This window comes from Ovis canadensis, chromosome 3 (genome assembly GCF_042477335.2).
Source record: "Ovis canadensis isolate MfBH-ARS-UI-01 breed Bighorn chromosome 3, ARS-UI_OviCan_v2, whole genome shotgun sequence".
NCBI lineage: Eukaryota > Metazoa > Chordata > Mammalia > Artiodactyla > Bovidae > Ovis > Ovis canadensis.
In genome coordinates, this window is record NC_091247.1 from 39,135,136 (window position 1) to 39,160,883 (window position 25,748).

At 43.0% G+C, this 25,748-nt stretch overlaps 1 protein-coding gene and 1 long non-coding RNA gene across 5 annotated transcripts in view; one reads left to right on the forward strand and one right to left on the reverse strand.

Annotated features, from left to right (window-relative positions):
• Positions 1-25,748, forward strand: part of LOC138436790 (uncharacterized) — a 136,352-nt gene that overhangs the window by 63,938 nt on the left and 46,666 nt on the right. For 2 of the 4 annotated variants that reach the window (XR_011255607.1, XR_011255604.1), the window contains exon 3: positions 24,686-24,796. The exons of 1 other annotated variant lie outside the window; for it this stretch is intronic. This is a non-coding gene — a long non-coding RNA (uncharacterized lncRNA). Of the gene's footprint in view, positions 1-18,612; positions 20,980-24,685; positions 24,797-25,748 lie in introns of those variants that run through there. One more of the 4 variants, XR_011255603.1, reaches the window with a different exon arrangement.
• ANTXR1 (ANTXR cell adhesion molecule 1) overlaps positions 14,383-25,748 on the reverse strand; it is a 265,829-nt gene continuing 254,463 nt past the window's right edge. The window contains exon 18 of the mRNA XM_069582959.1: positions 14,383-18,280. Coding sequence (XP_069439060.1) covers positions 18,020-18,280 — 261 coding nt within the window. The 3' untranslated portion in view covers positions 14,383-18,019. The remainder of the gene's footprint in view (positions 18,281-25,748) is intronic.

Consider the following 25,748-nt stretch of genomic DNA (forward strand, 5'->3'; position numbering starts at 1 on the left):
TTTAATTGAATTCTTGAAGAACACCCTAAGTTTGTTTCTGAAGCTTATCTCAGTAATCTATCTTTGGATGAAGATCAGATGCCTCATGACCTGCAACCAGGACTGGAAAAAGACATAATTTAAGGGACTGTCTCCAACATGGATGGAAGGACTTTTTTTTTTAATCAGGAGAAACTACACTACACCAGGAGGAGAAGACGATGACATCAGAGGTAGACAGCTTCCCCAAGATGCTGGACCTGATTCGAATGATCATTTATGTTTTCTTGACTTAGACCTTTGCATATAAATCAAATGCTTTTCTATCATAGGCCTGATTCTATGCTAGTTTTAAAAATCAATCCAATTGTTGGGTTTGTGGCCAATTACTTCTGTCTAGTTCTGGGTTACCTTGGTAAATTTCTCTACTACCAAACTCTAACTGGTTGGCCCTGAGAAAATTTACTTTAAAAAAAAATTATAGTCATATTCAAGTCACAGTGATATTACTAGATAGGATCCCCTCACCGGGCCAATTAATAATGCCTGCTCTGACTTTGGCCATAAATTTGAGCTTTTTTCTATTATCCAAACTCAATTGGAACAAGAAAAGTTTCCACAAAGGAGGGGAAAATCTCCCACAATTATGGAATGGATTTATATAGATAACAACAGGCTATAGTAATTTAGGTTTAAAGTCTCCTCTGTGTTGGAAACAATTAAATCATACTAAGGATAATCAGTTGAAATGTGGTGTTGGAGAAGACTCTTGAGAGTCCCTTGGACTGCAAGGAGATCCAACCAGTCCATTCTGAAGGAGATCAACCCTGGGATTTCTTTGGAAGGAATGATGCTAAATCTGAACTTCAGTACTTTGGCCACCTCATGCAAAGAGTTGACTCATTAGAAAGGACTTTGATGCTGGGAGGGATTGGGGGCAGGAGGAGAAGGGGATGACCGAGGATGAGATGGCTGGATGGCATCACGGACTCGATGGATGTGAGTCTGAGTGAACTCCAGGAGTTGGTGATAGACAGGGAGGCCTGGCGTGCTGCGATTCATGGGGTCGCAAAGAGTCGGACACAACTGAGCGACTGAACTGAAGGATAATCAGTCTAGTAACACTAGAAAACTGGGCTATGTGCCTTATAGATGGTGCCAATATATAAGTTCCCTGGGAGATAAAGATTCTACAGAGCAGACTAAGTCAGATGACCTGAGATATACTGGGCTACATCTAATGAAAGTTCTTAACATAAGTCTTACTTGTGACTTTACTAATACTGCTGGCTATGTTATTTGTATTTCACCTGTTTTACAAAATTGCTGTTTCTTACACTGTCAAATGTGTGTCTGAGGCCTCTAATAGAATAATATATAGTCCCATATGAGATAGATGATGGTAACAGTGTAACTCTAGATATGGCAAGAAGCAACAAGAGGGAATATTTTCCTGGACCAAGAAGCTAGTAAGACAGGTGGTCCAGAGAATTTTGGATACTGTTTTATGGCCTCGTTCAGTAACAGCACATTGAGTGGCCTGTCAACAAAATCTTTGCCAAAACTGAGAATGGACATTCTCAGCACCATGGGATAAAATGGTCATGAAATGCCCCCCTCAAAATCATGGTCAAGTTTATGAGCAAAAAGGGGCTCTGCCAACTGAAGACTGACACTTGCCATCTACATCTACAAAGATTAAATCATGGCCGCTGCAACTGCTGACTTTCAACGCCCCTGAAAGGAGTTCAGGGTGAAAATAAGGAATGAGGCACTCTGTGCTCTGGGAAAAACTGGCAGAACAGGCCTACAGATAGTTAGATCTTTTCAGGAGAAGATTTTATGAGTCCCAGTTCTTGCATCTTCTCATATAATGGTGAAATCTGCCTTGGCTATTAAGAAAAAGTTTACAATTAAAAGTCAAAATAGAGTAACTATGGTTCAAATATCCTGGGAAATAATTAGGTGATGCTATGGGTGTACTTTCAGATTAGACCTTGTATCGCTAAACACTTGAGTTTTCTGAGTCGTGTCAGGCTTGGATGCCACCATTCTCAAAACAATGTCTGCTGGAAGCTAGTAACCTTCACTTCAGTTCAGTCGCTCAGTCGTGTCTGACTCTTTGCGACCCCATGAATCGCAGCACGCCAGGCCTCCCTGTCCATCACCAGCTGCCGGAGTTCACCCAGATTCACATCCATCGAGTCAGTGATGCCATCCAGCCATCTCATCCTCAGTTGTCCCCTTCTCCTCCTGCCCCCAATCCCTCCCAGCATCAAAGTCTTTTCCAATGAGTCAACTCTTCACATGAGGAGGCCAAAGTACTGGAGTTTCAGCTTTAGCATCATTCCTTCCAAAGAAATCCCAGGGCTGATCTCCTTCAGAATGGACTGGTTGGATCTCCTTGCAGTCCAAGGGACTCTCAAGAGCCTTCTCCAACACCACAGTTCAAAAGCATCAATTCTTTGGCACTCAGCCTTCTTCACAGTCCAACTCTCACATCCATACATGACTACTGGAAAAACCATAGCCTTGACTAGATGGACCTTAGTTGGCAAAGTAATGTCTCTGCTTTTGAATATGCTATCTAGGTTGGCCATAACTTTTCTTCCAAGGAGTAAGTGTCTTTTAATTTCATGGCTGCAATCACCATCTGCAGTGATTTTGGAGCCCCCCAAAATAAAGTCTGACACTGTTTCCACTGTTTCCCCATCTATTTCCTGTGAAGGGATGGGACCAGATGCCATGATCTTCATTTTCTGAATGTTGAGCTTTAAGCCAACTTTTTCACTCTCCTCTTTCACTTTCATCAAGAGCCTTTTTAGTTCCTCTTCACTTTCTGCCCTAAGGGTGGTGTCATCTGCATATCTGAGGTTATTGATATTTCTCCCGGCAATCTTGATTCCAGCTTGTGTTTCTTCCAGTCCATTGTTTCTCATGATGTACTCTGCATGTAAGTTAAATAAGCAGGGTGACAATATACAGCCTTGCCGCACTCCTTTTCCTATTTGGAACCAGTCTGTTGTTCCATGTCCAGTTCTAACTGTTGCTTCCTGACCTGCATACAGATTTCTCAAGAGGCAGGTCAGGTGATCTGGTATTCCTCTCTTTTAGAATTTTCCACAGTTTATTGCTTTTTACAAAACTAGGCAACTGGCTACATGGCTACAAGTCTCCCTGAAGTGCCAGGTCCAGACTGGGTTTCAGGCCTATTCTTATAAAAGAAATGAGATTTATTTTGTCTACTAAATTCCAATTATCACTCCTTCAGCTACTTCTAATTGGGTCTGTTACACCAAAATGGCAGACCAAGGGATTAGGATTTTAATCATACAAGACTCAGATCTAGAACTTGGAACTCAGAAATACTTCCAATTCAGTGTCTATACTCCAAGCTGAGGCAGTCCTATGCCCCATTTTGACAGGAAGTTATCACAGTCATAGTTGCCCAATTCCCTAAATTAAAACTGAGCAGGCCTTTGTGGGGCTCTGGAGTACAGATCTGTTCTGTGTTCTCCATTTCTTATCTGTAGGATATAGGCTTCATTCAGCCTCCTTGACCTTCCCTGAATTCCACAGCTGGATTCAAACAATTGCTAATCAGGGAAGGGAGGGGATACAAAAACAGAAACAATCAAAGGTTGGTACAGCCTCAGACAGACTCCTGGTTCCTGCTCAAAGAAATATGCATAACAATGTCTTTGAGCCGCCACCCAGGTGGAGGATGGTAACTTCAGACTGAACACAAGATTACTGGAACACTGCTCTGTTGCCTCACCACCAACCAATCAGAAAGGGTCACAAACCCTGCAACCCTCACCCCAAATGTTGCCTTCTGTTTCCGGGGACCAGAGATGACCATCCTGTTAGGTCTCCTGTTTGGCCCTTGTCTATTTCATCTCTGAGAGGGGCCAACTAAATTGCTGTTACTACAAGGGTGGAAGCTGGTTTCAGATGTGGAACACCCCAACTTAGATCATGTAGAGAGAGACTTCTGCTCTGCTAGGCAGGCCTACGTCCATGCACAGCAGGAAGAAGCTACAGAAGAAAGAGACCTCCGCCCCAGTTCCCAAGAAGTATCTTGAGTATGAAGTCTCTCAGGGGGGAGTTGTTAGGGGAAGCACACTGACTGAAACCACCCACCCTGGCCAGGCACCATAGTAACCATTTGCATGAGCTGTTTTATGACAGGAGATCCTGATAAGGAATACGGAGCTAATAAGCCACCACCAACCAGAAGAGTTCGGGAAAGGTCAAAAGGAGACAGTGCGTGTCCATCCACTTCCCAGAATCCCTCTCACTAACATCCATCTTGGCTGAGAGATGCGTGTGCCACCAGGAAAGACTCTGAATTAGAATGATTGGCCAAAGATAACCCAGAAACTAATCCCATCACCATAAAACCCGAGACTGCAAGCCACGTGGCAAAGCAGTTCTCCTGGGTTCCCTTACCCTACTGCTCTCCACCCGGGTGCCCTTTCCCAATAAAATCTCTTGCTTTGTCAGCATATGTGTCTCCTCGGAAAATTCATTTCTGAGTGTTAGACAAGAGCCCAGTTTTGGGCCCTGGAAGGAGTCCGTCTTCCTGCAACACAAGGAGATCCAACCAGTCCATTCTAAAGGAGATCAGCCCCCGGTGTTCTTTGGAAGGAATGATGCTAAAGCTGAAACTCCAGTACTTTGGCCACCTCATGCCAAGAGTTGACTCATTGGAAAAGACTCTGATGCTGGGAGGGATTGGGGGCAGGAGGAGAAGGGCACGACCGAGGATGAGATCGCTGGATGGCATCACCGACTCGATGGACGTGAGTGTGAGTGAACTCCGGGAGTTGGTGATGGACAGGGAGTCCTGGAGTGCTGCAATTCATGGGGTCGTGAAGAATCCGACACGACTGAGCGACTGAACTGAATGCAAGATGTTAATAACAGGGAAGACTGTTCCAGAAAGAGAGGATATATGGAAACTCTCTTCACTGCTCATTCAAAGATAAAGACAAAGAAGAAAGCAAATGTTCATTTTTGTAATCTACCAAAGGCACAACATAAGCAGCCTTGAGACTGAAGGTGACAGGCTTAGCAACCCGGGGTGAGATCTACTTATGGACTGAAGGAAGCCCACTCAGGCAATTGTGAAATATCAGAGCCCAGATCTACAGATGAACAGCTGCTTTGTTGATGAATGCACTAATGAGTATCACGACAGCTTGACTCTTGATTCTGGATTCTTGCTATTTCCTCAATGAACCATGACACGACTGTTGAGTCTTGCTCTATGCACTTACAGAGTGGCAGGGAATCTGGTCCTGTGATAGGACATTTGATAAACAAACAAGGGAAATTGGAGCTGATTCTTCTGGTGACTGCCAGTGCTGGCGCCTTTTTTCCCTTTTGGCACAGACCCTAAATTCCTGGCATCTACTCTTATTTTTCCTCCCAGGCAAAAAGGACTTGACCTCAGCTGACATAGAATGTGAAGGAATGTGTATGCATTGAAAAGTAATTCAGTCAGTGGATGGAGTTAATGAATTTGCATAGGAATTTATTCCATACCACCCAGTGAGAGTCCACGCTTTGAATATTTGCTCAAAGGCAGTGGGGGGAAGGAAGAACCTCTTTACCGCTGCTGGTTCTTCAAAGTAAACATTGTCTCAGATACAGCTGTTTCTTCTGTTGATTTGCTTAAACATGGGACTTGTTGGGATTCTTCATTTGTACGTTTATTCACTGAACTACAATTGATTAAATACTGTGGGTTGGGCACCATATGCATAAATTATTACTGAAGGGCTACACTAATATACAGTCTACTTTAGTGTCAGAGTGTAGGGGGTGAGAGGACCCTTTTAGTTTTCTCTGTTTCTTCTTGCTATGACCATAGAGAAGACAATTCTTTCCTGCCTTCCATTCTTCTTTTTGCCCTTTTCTTGATTTTCCCTGAGGGTTGATTGGCAAGATAACAAGAACCTTCCGTTCATGGACAGGCCTGCCAATGAACAGTCACCATTAATTAGAAGCAAGAACACTTCTTTTACATTCTCTCTCCGTTTTAAAGAGTCCATCTGGAATCTTTTTCTATGTAGTGGAGATCTGACATCTTTTTCGTATTCAGTTTTCCCATTTAGAAATGTAGTACATCTTTCTTTTTGTGAAGGATAATTCATAAAGTTTTATAGTTGTCTTCCTATAGGTTCTGCACATTTTTTGGCTAGGTTTTTTTCTAGTTACTATATGTATATATACATATATGTGTATAATTTATACATAATTTTAAAATTTAATAATTTATACATATTTCTATTATGAATGGACAGAGCGCTAACAGGTATGCTCATTGACTGTGTTGGTCATGTCCCTGTCTAGCTCACTGACCTCCTTTGTTAGCTGTAGTAATTTCTAAGTTGATTCTTATATTGATCCACTGTTGTTCTTTGGGTTGCTCAGTCATGTCTGACTATTTGTGACCCTGTGGACTGTAGCTGGCCAGGCTCCTCTAAGCTGATGCATTATATGATCTGCAAATAATGACAGTTTTTTTCTTCTGATTTTTATAACTGTTTTTAAAACTTTGTGTTATTGCACTGGTTAGGACAGTAATGGTGATGGTTAGAATCCTTTCTTGTTTTTTATTTTAAAGGAAATACCCCTAATACTTCAACTTTAAATAAAATATCTGTGTAGTTTTTGTGGATACATTTTATCAGGTTAATTAAGGAAGCTTTTCTTCTTTCCTATTACTAAGTTGCAAAGGTAATTATGTATATATATAAAATATACTTTTTTTTTTTTTTTTAGAAAATCAACTACCAGTTACTATTAATTAGAAGCAATAAAACTATCTCCAGGACATAGTGCTGAATGGGACCTATTTGTTTTTACTAATGGTTCAAGACTAAATAAAGATAATAATCTTTTAAGAAGCCCCTATAAGCAAATATTGAAAAACCTATGAAGATGCTGATCTAAATATAAAAGTTTAGCATTTTAGAGAACTGATAGTCTCAGCCAGTAATATGTGTAGTGGCCAGGGGTTTTTGAAAAGGAGTCTTTGTTTTGGCAGCTCTAATGGGGCAAATGGAAATGCCCGACGATGGTAAGACATGGACTTGACTTCTCCTGGAGCTCACTGCAGGTCTGTTCCTCACAAGCAGGGATTATGTCATCAGAGCAGATACAAATGTGAGTGAGTCTGAAAGTCTGTTCAGCTTCATGGAAACATACAATGCAAAGCCATGGAAGCAAAACATGTGTTACACAGACACTGACAATATTTCTGTGTTAGCACCAAGAGGTGCTCGTTATATCCAATTTTGTTTGGAGTGGAGAAGGCAGCCAGGTGTGGTGTTAGAAAGGAGTTTTTTACGAAACAGTCACATGCCTATTTGAAGCAGGAAAGAAAAATTCTCTTCCTGAAGGGATGACTGGGAGCCACATTTCTATTCTTGAGGCTGGGTTTACTCACCCGAAGCTTAAAGTCCATCATCGTGGCCACCGTTTGGAATGAGAGGAACTGAACAGGGTCTGTCTGGACTTTCCCTCAGATCGGTCCCATCAGTTATCAGTACTGTTTTCAGTGAAGGCTTGACCAAATGTATAGTTATTGCTGCCAAAAGCTGAATAATCCTTTGCTCACTTGCTACATCCTAGTACTCATGTTGGGCTTCCACTGTGGCTCACTGGTAAAGAGTCTGCCTGCAATTGCAGGAGCCACAGGAGATGAGGGTCTGATCCCCGGGCTGGGAAGATCCCCTGGAGGAGGGCGTGCGAACATGCTCCAGTATTCTTGCCTGGAGAATCCCATGGACAGAGGAGCCTGGTGTCTACAGTCAACAGGGCTGCAGAGGTGGACACCCCTGAAGTGAGTGAGCACACATGCGCAGGACCATACTCTCGTGTCTGATGTCTTTAGCCAGCAGGACCACAGAGCTGAATCAGCACCCCCACCCCTGGGCCCTAGTTTTTTGACACTGGAGTTAATTCCAGATGTGCATTATCAGAAAATTTGTAGTCTGGTTTGACAGCTCTTCCTTTTTCCCATTCTTGCCTGGAATCACTCCTTTCCTATTCCTGTCTGAGGGTCTCCCATTGTCTTCTTTCCCACCCTTTGGAGCCTACTTTGTGAACCCCAGGGCCAACCCTGCAGAGAAAAGCTTGCTTCTCAGTCACCTGAAATCCGCCCCAGCTGGGGAGAAGCCTGATCCTTCAGGTTCAGACAAGTGTGACTGCTTCTGCATCACCTTAATCTACGAGGCACTCTGCATTCACAGGGAATATTTAAAGCTTGGATGGAAATGCATATTACCATCAATTTCAGACTGGTCTTTTACAGTGTGTATGTGTGTGTGTTTGTGCTCAGTCATGCCCAACTCTTTGCAACCCCAGAGACTGTAGCCCACCCTAGACTCTGTCCATGGACTTTTCCAGGCAAAAATACTGGAGTGGGTTGCTATTTCCTAGGGGATCTTCCTGACCCAGGGATTGAACACCTGGGTCTGTTGTATCTCCTGCATTGGCAGGCAGATTCCTTACCACTGTGCCATTTGGGAAGCCCCTTTTACAGTAGGAGGTCTGTAAATTGTTTTAAAATAGTTTTAAGCGAAGAGATATACTCTGTATTACGTGAAGTTTCAGGTGGGACTCGCAGGGAGAATGTCAAAGGGCTTGTATTTATTTATTTGCTTTTTTCATAACTAATATGTATTATTTTAAATTTAATATTTATTTAATATTTTAAATTGAAGTGTGATTGACCTATCACACTGTTATTTCCAGGTGCACAGAATAGTGATTTGATATTTCACTTTAATTAATTAATTTTTAATATATTTAAATTATTTATTTGGCTGTACTGGGTCTTAGCTGTGCATGTGGGAGCTTTGATCTTTGTTGTGGCTTGTGAGCTCTTAGTTGCAGCATGTGGGATCTAATTCCCTAACCAGGGATCGAATCTGGGCTCCCTACATTAGAAGTGGGGAATCTTAGCCCTTGGACCACCAGGGAAATCCCTGATAATTTTTATATGTTAAGAAATGATCACAATTTGAGTGGTGACATCATCATACAAAGTTATTAAATATTATTGACTATATTCCCCATGTTGTATATTTCATTCTCAAGGCTTAGTGTTTTTGTAACTGGAAGCTTGCACCTCTTAATCTCCCTCTCATCCTTCCACACCTCCCACCTATGGCAACCACCTCTTTGTTTTCTATATCTATGAGTCTGGTTTTGTTTTGCCATGTTATTTCACTTGTTTTTCAGATTCCACATATCTGTGAAATCCTGTGGTGTTTGTCTTTCTCTATCTGACTGATTTTACTAAACATGCTACCTCTATGTCCATTCATGTTGTTTCAAGTGGCAAAATTTCATTTTTTTTTTATTGCTGAGGAATATTCTATTGTATACACATACCACATTTGTCCGTTCATCTATCGATGGGCACTTAGGTTGCTTCATATTAGCTATTGTAAATATTGCTGCAAGGAACATAAGGTTGCATATATCTTTTCTAATTAATAGAATTGATGGATTGTATGGTAGCTCTGTTTTTAAATTTTGAGAAATCTCCATTGTGTTTTCCATAGTGGCTACACCAATTTACATTCCTACCAACAGTGCACAAAGTTTCCCTTTATTCCACATCCTCTCTAACATTTATTTGTTGTCTCTTTTTGTGGGATATTAGTTCCCCAACTAGAGATTGAACCTGGGCCCCCAGCAGTGAAAAAGCACTGTGTCTTAACCATTGGACCGCCAGGGTTTCCCTGTTGTCTTTTTGACGATAATCATTTTGACAGATGTGAAGTGATATCATGGGTTTGATATTCTTTTCCCTGATAACTAATGATGCTGAGCATTTTTTCATGTTTCTTGGCCATCTGTATGTTTTGGGAAAGTATCTATCCAAGTCTTATGCCCTATTTTAATCTAGTTGTTTGTTATTATGATGTTGATTGTATGAGCTCTTTGCATATTTTTGATGTTAATGTCTTAAAAAAGATATTATTTGCAAAAAAAAAAAAAAAGATATTATTTGCAAATATCCTATCCCAATCGGTTGTCTTTTTGTTTTAATGATAGTTTCCTTTGCTGTGCAAAAGCTTTTTATTTGTTTATTTTTGCTTGTTTCCCTTTCCTGATCACTGTGGCTAGACCTTTCAGTTCTGGATTAAATAAAAGTGATGAGAGTGGGCATCATTGTCTTGTTCTTGGTCTTAGGTGAAATGCTTTCAGCTCAGCATTAAATATGTTGGCTGTGGCTCTATCATATATGGCATTTGGTGTGTCCCCTCTATACTAACTTTGTTGAGAGTTTTTCTTATAAATGAATGTTGATTTTTGTCAGAATTTTTTTTCTGCGCCTGTTGAAGGGGATAGGCCTTCAGGGTTTCTGCTGAAAAGTCAGCTGATACTTTATGGGAGTTCCCCTGTACATACCTTTTTGCCTTTCCCTTGCTGCTTGATTTCTTCCCCATCACATATACATTTTCATAAAAGAACTGCATTCCAAGCATATATATTTTCTACTTTCCCCCAACACTAGACCATAAACACTTTTCATGATTAAATATTATACCTGTCCATGACGCACAGATTATCACTTAGCCACTATTGAGCATTTAGGTTATTTCTAACTTTCCTATTACAAATGATGCTGTGATAAGTGTGAAATAGCTAACATGAATTTACTATGAAGAATTACCAATTTTTTCTTACCTCTTTTGAGAAGATGTAAATGAGAGCTAAGGAAATACTAACCATGAGGGCAGCTTAAGGCCAAACTGGGCTTTGTGAAGTTTCTTAAATAAAACTCTCAGATTCCTAGGGGGAAAAAAAAAAGATTTTCTCTTTAATTTTTGCCATTTTAATTACAATGAGTTTTGGTGAGGATCTTGGATTTATCTTTTTTGGGATGTTCTGTGCTTGTTGGCATGTTCTCTTTCCCAGATAGCTGTTAAGTTTTCAGCCATCATTTATTCAATTAAGTTATCTGCCCTTTTTTCTTTCTCTTTTCCTTCTGTGACTCCTGTAATGTGACTGTTACTATGCTTAGTATGGTCCCAGAGATCCCTTATACTATACTTCTGTTTTAAAATTCTTTTTTCTGTTCAGCTTTGGTGATTTCTACTACTCTGTCTTCCAGTTTGCTGACATATTCCCCTGTCTCATCTATTCTACTGTTGATTCCTTCTAGTGTATTTTTATTTGTTATTATATTCTTCAGTTCTGTTATTTCTCCTTTGTATTTTCTAGCTCTTTAACTTCTCATTGTGTTCATACATTTTTCTCCTAAGTTCATTAAACATCTTTATAATCATTGCCTTGAACCCTTTATCTGTTAGATTGTTTATTTACAGTTCACCAAGTTCTTCTGGCATTTTATCTTGTTTAATTTGGGACATAGTCCTCTGTTCCTTCAATTTGCCTAACTTTCCATGTATTAGGTATACTGTTATGCTTTCTAATCATGGAGAAGTCACTTTGAACAGGAGATGTTTTATGGGACCTAGCAGCTTTGCAAGAATGCAAGCATACTCTTCTCTGGTCACCAGAGCTATATGCTGTAGAGTGACCCTGTGTGGGATGCTGGGCCCTTCTGTTATGATGGGACCGATTACTGTGGGCAGCTGGTAGGTAGAGCTGGTCCTTGGCCTGGTTTGTTGCCAGGTGCTGCTTCATGCAGGGGCTGCCAATCTGCTGTCTTGTGGGACTAGGTCTTGGTATGGCTGGCTGCATGGACAAGGATGTCTGGGGCTAGTGCTTGGCCCACTTCTGGGCAGGGCTTAGTTCCTATGCTGCTGGCCTTTCAACCCGGATGGCCCCAGGACTGGTGCTGATCTACTGGTGAGTAGAGAAGCCCTTGGTGCTAACAGGCTAGAGAAAGACTCCAAAATTGTGCTTGCCAGCCCCAAAGTCACCATGGTAAAATGAGCCCTCAAAAATAACTGCTGCCAACACTATGTCCTCAAGGGGAGTCCTTGTTGGATCTTGCTTCTCTGGGAGCCTCTCCAAGATCAGTAAGTGGGTCTGACCCAGGCTCCTTTAAATTAGTGTCTCTGCACTGGGTCTCAGAGTATGTGAGGTTTTGCGTGTCTCTTAAGAGCCCTGGTAGCTGAGTCAGTAAAGAATCTGCCTGCAGTGCAGGAGACCCAGGTTTGATCCCTGGGTTGGAAAGATCGCCTGGAGAAGGAAATACCACTTTGGTATTCTTGCCTGGAAAATCCCATGGACAGAGGAGCCTGGTGGGTGACAGTCCACTGGGTCACAAGAGTTGGACACAACTTAGCGACTAAACCACCTTAGGAGTCTCTAGCTCTCCCTTAAGCAAGTCCCATTGGCTTTCAAAGTCAGACCTTCTGGGAGCTCATCTTCCTGGTGCAGGACCCCTGGGGACTGGAGCCCAAAGTGGGACTGGAATCCTTGTTCCTCTGGGGATAACCTTTGCAATTATAATTATCCTCCTGTTAATGGATCACCTACCCATGGGTGTGGGTCTTGACTATACTGCATCTTTGCTCCCACCACTGATGTCACTGTGGGGACTTCCCTGTAGTCCAGTGGCTAAGCATCCACCTTGCAATGCAGGGGACGTGGGTTTGATCCCTGGTTAGAGAATTAAGGTCCCACAGGCTGCAGCCAACTAAGCCAGGGTGCCCCAACTACTGAGCCCATGTGCTGTGAAAAGACCCAAAGTCACTATGGCTCCTTCTGTACATCTTCGGTTGTGGGAAATCTTTTCTGCTAGTATTCAGGTCATTCCCATTGACAGTTGCTCTGTAAATAGTTGCAATTTTGGTGTGCCCAACGGGAGAAGGTGAGCTCAAGGTCTTCCTACTCTACTACGTTGGCAACACCTCCAAGGTGCTTGTATTTTAAAACAATGTGAATATAGGAGGCTGTAGATCTTCCATGACTCATCCTGGGGGTACACATTTTTGGTGTCAATGATGAGTGGTTGACAGGTCTCTTATGACTTCTTCTTCAGGAGAAAATGAAGTGTTTTCTGCACTCTTAGCACCAATGTTTCCTGTACTTTTAAAATGCTTTGCAAGAATGCAAGCCACTTCACTAAAAAGAAGTATGTCTTTTATGAGTTGCATCCATTTTAATGTTTACAAGGATCTCTCAACTAAAGATGCTGGCTAAAAAGTACTGAATGTGCACAACTAATTGAACATCTTTTAACAGAGCTTTGCTCTGCACTCTCCAGTGACTCAGGCATTTTGTTAACTGGTGCTGTTGCTTTATAAGGACATTGTGAAATGACATTTGAAACTAAACAGAGGAGATGTTGCACAGTTTTAACTCCAAAATTTAATACTGTCCCAAGTAGAGAAGGAAGGGTTTATATAACTAAATGACCATTTTAACGTTGAGCAAAAAGGAAGGAACCAAAGCTTATGCCCAGAGGAATTAAAAGGCTTCTAATCTGTTTAGGTATGATAACTTCAGGATAGAGGTGCCATGGTTCAAGCCAGCATGATACAGTTGTAACCAGAATAACTTCATTTGTTTTGCATATGCCAACTCTATGGTCTATGTTTGATAATTATAAGTAACATGGACCTTGTTTACAATGTATTTAGATGGACAAAGTGTTAAATTGTTCTGCACCCAAGTGAGACTCCAGGGAAACACATTTATCTGAAGGTAGAAAACTGGATTTAGTAATGAACAATTTTGCACCTGCTGCTCAACTTTGCAGTTAGCACTTGATCAATAATCTTATTCCTGATATTTTCTTTGTTTATTCAACATAATACATTGGAGGATGACTCAGCATTTAGCACTCAATCATTGGAATTATTTTATAAGAAAGTTGGTTGGCAATGCAAGCAATATATGAGATTAAAAATTCTTCATTCCATACAGCAAACATTTTTTTCTACTTCTAGTACTTTCCTGGTTTCATCTGTTACACTTAAATTAAATACAGCTGGAATTTATTTTGGTATAAGGAGTGAGGTAGGGCTCCAACTTCTTTTTCCTTCCAAATGGCTAGTCAATTATCTCAAAATGATTTAATGAAGAATGTAATTTGAAGAAGTCCATGTGCCCAAAATGCTATTAAAGTTGAATACTAATGAAATCTTGGAAAGAAATTGTGGAATGATTTTGTTTTCAGATGGTTTTATTCCAGTTAAGATGAACTCAAGGCTTAATGAGGACTTATAAAGAAACAGATTCGGGAACTAGAAAGAAACACCGTTTTACCTACGAAAAATATAAGTTGAATGTTGGACAGCTAAAGAAGAAAGAGTAATCAAGATAGTAGAAGGCACAAAATAATTTGAGAAATATAATTTAATCTGCAGAATGATAGCCATTTTTATGATCACAGTGTTAAGCACTTGAGCAATCTGTACTTCATTTTCATAGCAAAGAGACAACCAGTAAAAGAGCTGATTTTAGGAATTTATTATTATTTAAAAAAAAAAAAAGCAACTTCCAAGGTCTGTCATCATACACATTTAGCCCAGTCTTCTATAGCAGGTACAGCAATAACTGATCTTTATAACAATAACTCAGAGGCATTGAAGATCCATAATGTCTTCTGAATTATCACAGATAGAAGAAAGAATTAGAAGAAGAGTTTAATGTTAAGTGTATTTAAAACATCATATTCTAATTCTTTTAAATTGGTTATCCAAGTACAATAATATAGTAGAGTTCGGATAACTAGAAAATGCAACTGACTAGAACATCCCATTCCCATCTGATGTGCATTAACAGGCTTTTTACTGCATATATCTTTATTATAGTTTGCAAACTAATTCAACCCACTTTTACACAGCATTAATTTCTTTTTGAGTTGGCACTGGGCTGAAACTGTGGTGCAGTATTTCATCTTTTTTTTTTTTTCCCCTAATTCTTGGATTAATTTCCCTCTTCTGACCTGGTGTTTGCATTTTAGTGTGTATGAGACTTCCAGATAGTCTCTGCCCATTTTAGATATATATACAGTGAAGTTATCCACAGCCAGATATCCAAGACTATTAATTAATATGTCCACCAGCTCTGTTCTCGACTCTGGTAAAAGAGACCTTGTGTTGCACTGGAGTATGTGCCAAGCTACAGGCCAGACACTGTTTGTGAGCTGATCGTTAACAGAGGTAACCACTCAAGGTTCTTCTTAATGCTGTGCAAATAAGGGTCTCGTCATTTCAGTAACTATTTGTACATTTATAAAAGCAATACAGTCATGGGAAAAACCAACAAGCACAGCTTGGTAGAATAACCTGCCATGAAATTTCATTGGCCTTATAATAATTTACTACAACTGTTCCTTTTATTCACACTGGATAGGAAATGCTTCCATCTAACACATGGAATATGAATATATACAACAAAAAGTTGGTTTTTATTAAAAACAAAAACAAAAAACTTCGGGAGGACAATAACATGAGGGTAGAAAAAAATAATTTTGTGCAGTTTCCTGATCACAATCATATGTCTGCTACCTTTTACAAGGAATGACCCAAGTACGGATAGACTTATAAACCAGTTGAAGAATTTTCCTGCCTGTAATAGCCTACTATTCAAATGTTACCTTATTCATACAGTATAGGTTTCTCCTCCACTGTCATTCTAAATGACTAGTGTTTACATGAAGAATCCGTTTTAAGGACAAACCCTGCTAATCCTCTTCAAAGCCATCATGTATTTGCAGTTCCCCATTTCATCAAAAAGTTTATCAAAACAACATCTTGGAAACTGCACAGGGGCTTCTGATTGATGTATGGTTGAGATCTTGAATGTTGCATTCTCACCTTATGCCTGCCGTCTTGATGCACAATGTTAACATCTTGGCTTTAACTTTTTGATGGCCGCAGTGAGCCAGGCGGCAGTGGTATGGGGTGGACTGTTTTGTACCGCCAGCAGTCAAAACAGTGGCCAGGGGCTCAACGCCTCTGGGCTGTGAGCCTGGGAAACCCTTTTGCCTATGGAATGGGTCTCTGGAGTCCAGCAATGTCACTGCAGGTTGCTGCGACATTCTGACACCTGCTTCATGGAGGACTGTACTGAAGAAGAAGCCTAATGTTTTCAAAATAGATAATTTGGGCCAGGATCGGGGGGCGAGGGAGGGAGCCCTAGAAAACATCTCTGACTTTAGCTCTATGAGGAAGCCGTGGGCATCTCTGGAAGTGGCAGGCTGGAAGAAGGGAGGGCCCAAGGTATGCCTGGGAAAGTGTCAGTTTGGTGTCGGCAATGCGTTTAGTGCCTGTAGCCCCCCACTAAGGCACTCTCCCTAGATCTATTTTCCCCTGACTGTACCTTTTACGTCCAAAGGTTTCCCCATCCCCCCACACAATCCTTGTTTGCTTTTGCTTTCTAAAGTTGAGATGGCAATTAAGGATCATTTATCTCTCAATTTTAACTGATGAGTGGTGGCTCTTCAGACTTATGGTCTGAAGATTGTGAGGGAATCCTGGGCTCTTTGGAAGATGTGCTGTGATTGATTAGCAATGTCTGCCCTGGCTACAAGCGTTGGTGTGTTTGCAGTGCATGCTGGGTCCTATGTCTCTGTTTTAAGTAAGGTGAAAGGATGAGACTGGCTTGGGGGGGGTGGGGGTGGGGTTCTTGCAAGATCTTTGGAGACCACAGCCCAAAGCACCAAGTTTGCATTTACTTTATATTCTGCCTTATTCTTGAAAAGATTTAAGTGTTTTAGGACTTTTAAGACCTGTGGAAAGTTGGAGGGGGAGGTAATTTTGAACAGGCTGGTGCAGCAGACTCTGAACTATGGCTTCTGTTTTCATCCTTGGGTGATGAAGTCTCATGTTTAGAAAATGATTATATAGCTTCCTGGTGACAACAGATTCAGAAAGACTTGGAGGAGTGGAGTGGTTCCCAGGCATGGTGGGAATTTCAGGCAGCTGATAGTATTTGTCAGTGTGCTGAAAAGCCAAGGAGAAATATATTTGCACCAGCTCTTTTGGGGGGATATATTCCTTAGTATGTCGGGACTGTTGTCTCTCAGCTCTACCTAGAAGTCTCTGGTGCACAACTTCATGAAGAAAGAAAAACAAAATTAGTGAAATTATGTGGTAGGTACTAGTGATGCCATTTTGGGAAGATCAACTCATATTTGTCTCTGGAAAATAGTATCAATCACTTCTTCATATCTTAAGTGATCTACATTAAAGCCAAATCTTGATTTTTCTTTTAACATAAATTATTAACAAGTTGCTCTTCGACAATGCTATTGTCTGTTGATTTAGGGGCCATGTTGGGCCAAAGCCAGCCACCTCTAGCTACTGATGGCCTGTGAGCTTTAGAAACTGTCCGATGCTCCCACCAGTACTCGCCTGTCGATGCACACACCTGATTTCACTTACACAGCAACATGGCAACATACCTTTTCCATCTGTGAACAACCACCCTCTTCCTCACTTGGAAACTGGGAGAATTTGGAAGGAAAATAAACCATATCTTCTTATTCCTCTGCAAGTCCCAGAACATGATTTTGGATACCTGTCTGATGTTGAGTTTCTTGTCACAATGGGAACCCTAATCTTTCCCCAAAGTTGTAGGTGAAGGATTCTGACCTTCCTGGCTGGCATGGAGAGGATTCCTTGGTTCGTAGGTCTAGGGTCAAGAGATAGAGGTGGTGTGGAAGAGGGAAGGCAGCACTTAGCAACCCAGCAATATGACTTCTTATCTGACGCTGCATTTCACCCTCAGAGAAATGATTTTCATATTGGTCTCCAGGAGACCCAATCCCACTTAGAGCATCTCAGCAGTTTCACTGTCTCTGGAACCTTCTAGAGATGATGGCTGGCTGGTGGCTATAATTGTGACTGTAGTTGACTCATCACTGGTTTTCAGGCAATTCAAAATTTCAATTTCTTTCTGCTGATCACAATTGTTGGTGTATTGGTGTTACAAACAAATTTTTATAGTGTGTGAATGTCAGTGGGCATTATCACCACTCTTTTCCAAAGTGGAAGCCCCTCTAACTGAAAAGACTTGTTCTAACACCACAGAGGAGCCTCCTCCCCAAAGTTTCTGACAGAACCCAGAGCATGAACTGTGGGTTCTAGACAGAAGGTCTAGGAGGAGGTCGGGAGGGGGGTGGCGCCCTGTTGGGAGGGGGAGCCTGCGGAGGAGGGGGGAGAATGGAAGGTGGGGATGGAATTGGAGGGGTGGGGGCACTGGGAGGTGGGGGAGGGCAATGGGGAGCAGGGGGTGGTGGGGTGTAGATGGGGGCGGGAGGCGGCGAGGTGGTGTGGTAGGCGTTGTTGAGGGGGTACTTGGCAGGCGGATTGTTCTTGACTCTGGTGAAGTTGATACAGCGTCCCTGAAAGAGAATCAGAGAAAAAGAAACATGAGCTGATGCTTGGTGGGGTTTTATAACAGGGCGGGTGGGAAGTGCAGGGAGCAGGCAGAAAGAAACCTGCAGAAAGCAGATGCTGTCTGCCAGTGTTTCTGTCAGTGCTCTCGGCAGAATAGAGCCTGATAACAAATAAGCTCCCCACTTCCTTCTTCTGGGCTTACTATAGAGAGAGTTAATTCTCAGGTAGATTGATAAAGAGTCCAGGGCCCTCAGTCACATAAGATGTTATTTTCTTTAAGCCAAGCACTAACAATTACACAAAACTCATCTTGCTCAAGAGTATGTTTTTCCTTAAGCCCTGTACTAAGGAGGAGAAGGGGACGACCGAGGATGAGATGGCTGGATGGCATCACCGACTCGATGGACGTGAATTTGAGTGAACTCCAGGAGTTGGTGACGGACAGAGAGGCCTGGCATGCTGTGATTGGGTTGCAAAGAGTCGGACACAACTGAGCGACTGAACTGAAGGATTATATAACAACAATGTATCTTGCTGAAAGACATGTTTCTCCTTTATAACAAGAACCTTCTTGTTATCTTAAGATGTATGTTACAGGAGTGGGTCTGGTAAAAGTATCTAAGGCCTTGATAAGACTAGCCGGTGGGGCACTTTTTGTCCCTCTTCTGATGTCTGTGTCAGAAGCTTTCTCTGTTCTTTGTCACTTTAATAAAACTTCTGCCAGAGAAAAGCTCTGAATATTCAAGCCTGGTCCCTGGTCCTGAAGCTAAATCTTCATTGGAGATCATGAATCTGACATTGTTCACGAAAAGCTATCATCTTGGGGGCTTTTAAGAGAATTAAGTTGCCAAGGGAAAGGGGCGGCGCTCTCATTCCATAACTTCTTTGAGCTGGTAAGGGACACAGACCCTGAATTGTTGAGGCCAATACTACATTGCAAAATTATTTGTTCAACTTCATTTTTGCCCCAGATTCTATCAAGGGTGTGGAAGAGAAGGGGACTGGATGCACAGGGTCAGGGCAAGTACAGAAGTCATTGAATTTAATCTCCTCAACAGCCTTGCCAGGCAGGTATTATTATCAACTGTTCTGTTTCACAGATGAGGGAACTGAGGCTCAGAAAGGTTAAACCACAGCTAGGAAGAGGTGGGTTTGTTGTTACCAGTAGATGTAGCCGACTGCTCCAGGCCCCTGCCTCCCTAGCGCTCTGACACAGACAGTTTATCCTGCTTTTGCTTTGGCTAGGGAAGCCTTCTTCTTCCAGTGCTGTGGCACCTGCTTGGGTGCCCTTAGATTCTTAAGAAATACAACGTGGGGATCTTTTATTGCAACACAGGCATCTTGAATTCTGCCTTTTCTCCACCCTTCCCAGGGACCCAGCTGGATAATGCAGAGTAGACACCTGGAACGTCCACAACTGCCTCCTCAAAGTAGCCCTCTCCCCCCTGGGGCACTTCCACTCTGCTCTTTGGAAGCACACACCCACCAGCTCTGTTCCTTAAAAAAATTTTTTTTTTTAAATTGGAGGATAATTACAATATTGTGATGGTTTTTGCCATATATCAACATGAATCAGCCATGTGTACACGTGTCCCCCGATCCTGAACCCCCTTCCCACCTCCCTCCCCACCCCATCCCTCAGGGTTGTCCCAGAGCAGTGACTTTCGTCCGCCCTGCTTCATGCATCGAACTTGCACTGGTCATCTGTTTAACATATGGTAATATCAAGATTGCCGGGAGAAATATCAATAACCTCAGATATGCAGATGACACCACCCTTATGGCAGAAAGTGAAGAGGAACTAAAAAGCCTCTTGATGAAAGTAAAAGAGAGTGAAAAAGTTGGCTTAAAGCTCAACATTCAGAAAATGAAGATCATGGCATCCGGTCCCATCACTCCATGGGAAATAGATGGGGAAACAGTAGAAACAGTGTCAGATTTTAGTTTTTTAGGCTCCAAAATCACTGCAGATGGTGATTGCAGCCATGAAATTAAAAGACGCTTACTCCTTGGAAGAAAAGTTATGGCCAACCTAGATAGCATATTCAAAAGCAGAGACATTACTTTGCCGACTAAGGTCCGTCTAGTCAAGGCTATAGTTTTTCCAGTAGTCATGTATGGATGTGAGAGTTGGACTGTGAAGAAGGCTGAGCGCCGAAGAATTGATGCTTTTGAAGTGTGGTGTTGGAGAAGACTCTTGAGAGTCCCTTGGACTGCAAGGAGATCCAACCAGTCCATTCTGAAGGAGATCAGCCCTGGGATTTCTTTGGAAGGAGTGATGCTAAAGCTGAAACTCCAGTACTTTGGCCTCCTCATGCGAAGAGTTGACTCATTGGAAAGGACTTTGATGCTGGGAGGGATTGGGGGCAGGAGAAGAAGGGGCTGACGGAGGATGAGATGGCTGGATGGCATCACGGACTCGATGGACGTGAGTCTAAGTGAACTCTGGGAGTTGGTGATGGACAGGGAGGCCTGGCGTGCTGCAATTCATGGGGTCGCTAAGAGTCGGATACGACTGAGCGACTGAACTGGACTGAACTGAATATGCATGTTTCAATGCTATTCTCTCGTATCATCCCACCATCTCCTTCTCACACAGAATCCTAAAGTCTGCTCTTTACATCTGTGTCTCTTTTACTGTCTTACATATAGGATCGTCATGTTCCCGTCTTTTTAAATTCCATATAAATGCGTTTATACAGTACTTGTATTTCTCTTTCTGACTCACTTCACTCTGTATAATTGGCTCCATTTTCATCCACCTCATTAGACCTGACTCAAATGTGTTCCTTTTTATAGCTGAGTAATATTTCATTGTGTGTGTACCACAACTTCCTTATCCAGTGGACCAGTTAGACCTAATTGATATTTACAGGGCATTTCACCCAGAAACAATGGATTTCAGTTCTATTCTTAATAGGTGCTTGGGAGCCTTCCACTCAACACTTGGCTCTGCAAGGGATGGGAGCACAGGGCCTCTCCCCCTCATGATATTCTCCTTCTGGTATGTGGACTGCCATGCCCCCCGCATCACCTTTCCCATTCGACCCTCCCCTGCCCGTCTGGGCAGGGTGCTGGCCACCCCTGTGGGCCCTGGCCTTCTTCCAAACTTCCCATGCCCATGTGGGCATCTTCTTCTCCCCACTGTGTGTCCTGGATGCTGACAGAATCCTTCCCAGGGGGGTGAGGAGGGGTACCCCCTCTGAGGCTGTCCTTTTCTCCTCGTCCTGCTCATTTTAACCTGATTATAACCCATGACAGGGATGACTCTGGGGGTTCCTCTGAGGAGGAAGTGTGGATTTTTCCTGGCTTCCTTCTTTAGGATGGATGCCATCCTGTGCTGTCCATCCTGGATGTGATGTGTCCTGAGAGGCCAGGGTTTCCTTTTCCAGGCCTTTCGAGGAAGAGCCTGGGGGAGTGGGGAATGAAGAGGGTGTGACTGTAGACCTTAAGGACCGATTACCCAAAGGACAAGAGGGAAATACAAGTGTGTGAAGGGAGACTCGGCCCGGGGAGAGTCACGGCAGGGGCGCGATGCAGGTTTGTGGGAGCCGACCGGGGCGGGCCCGGAGCACAGCTTTCGCACACACGCCCCCTCCCGCATCTTTCAGTCCGGAGTCAGGTCCTTTGACCTCCACGCATCTTTCCCTGAAAAGTCTGCTCATTCCTGCTCTCCTCCCTGAATTCTCTAGTTACCGTCTACACCACACTCCGAAGCCTGCATCCTATAATTGCTTTATTTGTAAATGCCTTGGCTTCCTGACTAGATGAGAAACTTCTGGAAGGCACTGGCCTTGTTTTGTCATCTGCTGCTCCACTGTTGGTTTAGGAATTATAAGGCCATATTTAGGTGCCAGCACCCCAATTCCTATGAGTTTACATTTTATGAAATTAAACCAGGGCTTGACCTCATTAGGTTCTGATTGGGGTCCACTAACTGCAGCTACCATTGCATTGCCGGCAACTCCAAGTTCGTGGTCGGACTTTCACGAGTTAATTTTGTGACCCAGTACTGTGAATTCCTGTTTGCTCAAGCAGCCCTCTTTTACAGCTTTATAAACCTAAGCCTCAGTTATAGTTTTTTTATGATCCTGGATAGAGCTCTTTCTTTCAAGATGTGAAAGTCCTAATTTTATGACCATCTGTGATAGGTTCCTTTAATGGGTAACTCAGCGTTGGGATTCACTGTACTACATGTTCTGTCCTATGTTCCTATAAATGCCCGACCAGACCAGGAGACTAGAGAAACCCATTTCCTTTAAAGCTGAAGGAAAGTTCCCTTCCTGGGGAAAGAGATGCTGATGCCTGTGGTCGAGTCCCCACGTACATTCAGGTCTCCTTTAGGGCTGGCTGTCCCACTATTCTCTCCCTCCCTCCAGGATCAGTGATGGTCAGGGTGGGCAAGAGATGAGGTGAATGAACCCAGAGGTCCGTTTAATTATTTCATGCAATTGTAGCTAGTACTTTTACCAGAGACAAAACTAGGAGCCCTCAGGCTTCTTCTATCAATATTTCCATTCATAACCCAGATTTGGATTCCTCAATGTCTTCAGAAGGATTTGAAACGATCCGCTGAGCAAAACTCTGACATCTGTCAGCTAAAGATGGAGTAAAAGCAGGTAGGGGTTGGGGGGGGGGGGGTGGCAATGAGAGTGAGAAGAGAGATCTTCCTTGGTCAGCCCCTCCCCAGCCACCATCACAGCCTTTGGCCATAGCAGCTGAGGGACAGGGGTAGGGTGGGGTGGGGGAGAGGCAGAGAGCACCCCTTCCTATAGTCAGTAACAGCCCAGGAGCGCCCTGGGGTCAGAGCACAGGTGCAGACCTAGCACTGGGGCGGACAGCAGCAGCTCGGAGCCGGGGAGGGGGCAGCTTCTGTCATGCCCCTCCTGGGTGACGCCCCCCTGGAAGGCTGAGGTGGGGATAACACACCGCCTGCCACTCACTGTCAAGATGAGGATTAACTTAATCAGCATTGGTGATGGGCTTGGCACTTGTTTGGTAAGTGAAGTCGAGTCTAGGTGGGGAAACAGACAGTAATGTCTGTTGTGCTCAGACATGATAATGACCTTGTCTAGGGTAGAAAGGCCAGTTGGAGGTGGTAGCAGGTTTCCTGACTCTTAATTTAGTGCCTTCTAGGAGAACTGTGGTGGAGAAGGAAATGGCAACCCACTCCAGTGTTCTTGCCTGGAGAATCCCAGGGACGGGGGAGCCTGGTGGGCTGCCGGACACGACTGAAGTGACTTAGCAGCAGGAGAACTGTGGGGTAGAACCTCTACATTCCTCACCTGGCTTCTGGAATAAAACTGATACACAGAGGTGAAAAAACATGCAGCAATGGACACGTGGCAGAGCAGCTCCCAGAGCCCGCTCGCTTCCCCGCCCTGCTCTATCCTCCCATTGCCGTGCCTCCTATGACTTATTCTTACAGGACACACTCCAATGGCAGTGCTGTCACACATACTTATCGTCCCCAAAAGAAGATGCAGACAACGCATAAACAGATCCCTGGAGTCAGTTACACTAAGACGCAGCTAGGACTTCAGGGAGGGGTGTGGCTACAAATTAAATTCTTAAAACCTGGAGCCAGAGGAGCCAACACAAACACTGTAACACTTAGACCATATAATTGGCCTAAAGATCAGTTTACACGACATCAGACTTTGCTTGTGAGAGGGTAATAGAAAGGCCAGATGTTTTCAGTGTCACGTATGCCAGCAAATCTGCACCAGTGTTTGGTTAAAAGGTTGCTAGGACGGTAGAAGCACTTAGTTCCTCCACTGGTCTCTGTAACCAGTTTAATTCTTTGCACTATTGCTTTTGGGTGGTTTGATTCAGAGCCAGTATTTGGGTTTGACCTCAGTTTACCTCATTGCTCATGTACAACGTAAAAATGCCAGTTATTTTTACATGTTAGCAATAAAATGTCCTGATTAAATTTTAAGAAGAAAATGCAACAGTATTTCCTGCTAAGTGGAGGCACAGCAGGATGCTAGGTGGCGTTCCCTCCAAACTGAAAAATTCCACTTTGATTTGGTTGCATTTAATGGTGTTGGGAGGATTCTTAGAAACGTCCAGGCACATCATCCACTTTATTTATTATTAAACCCCATCAGCTAAGTATTATCATCAGTGTATAGAAAGGAAGTCAACTGAGGAGGTAGAACTGTTTAAATAACATGCCCAAGACCATACAGCTGGTAAACTGTAGGAATGGGATTAAAACCTAGCTCTGCTTGCCCTAGGCTCTCATTCACCCACTTTTTACTGTATTATCCTGAATATAGACTAAAAGTGCTAATAATGCTGTTGAAGCACTTGTAGATAGTATCATATAATGTAGTACTTGGCCACAGTCCATCAGCTGTCAAGAGATCTTTGCAGAACCTAAGTCTGGTCAATTCACTCCCCAGGTCACCATCATTCAATGGCTCCCTCTGATGCTGAAGCTGAAACTCCAATACTTTGGCCACCTGATGTGAAGAACTGACTTGTTTGAAAAGACCCTGATGCTGGGATTGAAGGTGGGAGAAGAAGGGGAGGACAGAGGATGAGATGGTTGGGTGGCATCACCAATTTGATGGACATGAGTTTGAGTAAACTCTGGGAGGTGGTGATGGACAGGGAGGCCTGGCGTGCTTTAGTCCATGGGGTCGCAAAGATTGGACATGACTGAGTGACTGAACTGAACTGAACTGAACTGAGTCATCTTTAAAGTAAATTCCAAATACCTCCTTCCAATAGGATACACAGCCTTTTGTGATCTGGGCCTTGCTTACACCTTTCAATTGAATTCTTGCTCTTTTATTGCAGGATGTTTAGCTGAGCACATCCTAAGCTCTCCACAAATATTTATTTACTGAAGTCTATACTCTGCCACTTGGTTTTCTTCTCAATATAAATGTTGTTCCCCAATGTGTAGGTGAATATTTTTGAGGCTCCATCTGCTTCCTCTCCTTTTGAGATCTTCATAGCAGCATGAGGTTCAAGTTTAGGCTGGCACTCAGCAAATACTGCTCACAGCTCCAAGTGTCTCTGAGGTGGAGCAAGCCTTGTTAGGAAGCTCGGATTTCCCCTGCAAGTTTAGTTTCTCAGAGGACCAAAGGTCCATGATCTCACAGCTCTGTGTTTACATCTCCTCAGTTAACCTGCGATGGTTTTCTTTGACCATAGGAGTGGTAAGGATTTTACATATTCCCTTTGATTTCCACACTTGAAATGTTGACATGTTACTTTTAAACATACTTTTTAAGGTTACTTTTTATTGATTTATCAAGGGAAGTTGGTCTTCAATAAAACTTTCTATCTAAATTGGAGAGGACACACTGTGAAATGATCATGGCATAGGTAGGATGAAAGATATTGACCAGGTTCTGGCTTCTTCCCAGCTTTGAACTGCAGACAGATGGTCCAGGAAGAATAGGCAGGAAGCTGAGGGTGTGGGACTGTGGTCTGTCTGCCCTGCGGGTCTGGCCT